Source organism: Octopus bimaculoides, chromosome 14 (assembly GCF_001194135.2).
Source record: "Octopus bimaculoides isolate UCB-OBI-ISO-001 chromosome 14, ASM119413v2, whole genome shotgun sequence".
NCBI classification, from domain to species: Eukaryota; Metazoa; Mollusca; class Cephalopoda; order Octopoda; family Octopodidae; genus Octopus; species Octopus bimaculoides.
The window spans coordinates 3,015,398-3,016,069 of NC_068994.1; the positions used below are offsets into that span (position 1 = coordinate 3,015,398).

At 33.8% G+C, this 672-nt stretch overlaps 1 protein-coding gene across 1 annotated transcript in view; it reads left to right on the plus strand.

Moving 5' to 3' along the window:
* LOC106867365 (protocadherin Fat 4) overlaps positions 1–672 on the plus strand; it is a gene marked incomplete at its 3' end in the record, with an annotated part of 101,855 nt that overhangs the window by 75,510 nt on the left and 25,673 nt on the right. The window contains exon 30 of the mRNA XM_052973000.1: positions 98–344. Coding sequence (XP_052828960.1) covers positions 98–344 — 247 coding nt within the window. The remainder of the gene's footprint in view (positions 1–97; positions 345–672) is intronic.

A 672-nucleotide genomic window follows, 5' to 3' on the forward strand; every position in this document is an offset into this window, starting at 1 on the left:
GTAACAACTTGAATATGACTTGGATAATTATCATTGTAGCAGCAGCTGTAATACTATCTGTGGCTATTGTAGTGTCCATAACACTGTGTGTTTTCAGATGTATTAATCACACAAATGAGTCACCTACAACAGCAGATAATCCAAACTTTCTCTCTCAGACTGAGATGAGACAATTACTGTATCAGACTAACAATCCTGTTGCAATAACGAGAAATGCAGAAGAGATATTTAACCGAAATCTTCAGACAATAAAATCTAAAAGTCAGTTTTTTCTGGAGATGGAACAGACACCAGATGAGTGGAAATTCTCAACAACTCAAAGAAGACTCCCACCTGTGCCTCAGGTAAATATTACTTTACAACTCTGATATCCTTCTGATTTTGAATACAAAAGTATTTAATCAATTATTGATGTGCATTCAAATATTTCTTTCAAATTATCTACTTCAGATTCTCATGTGTATGAAATTTTTTGTTCCTTTAGTTAAAATTTATGGTTTGTCTGTGACATTCTGAATTAATTGTTCTTTATTGTCTTAGTGATAGCAAAGCAGTTACAACAGTCTTTATAGAAATACAGGATTCCTTTTTCTATAATCAACAGAGATGTGATTCGATCCACAGTCAAGAACGTCGCACCAGTTCCATCATGTCTAACTACAACAGTGACTC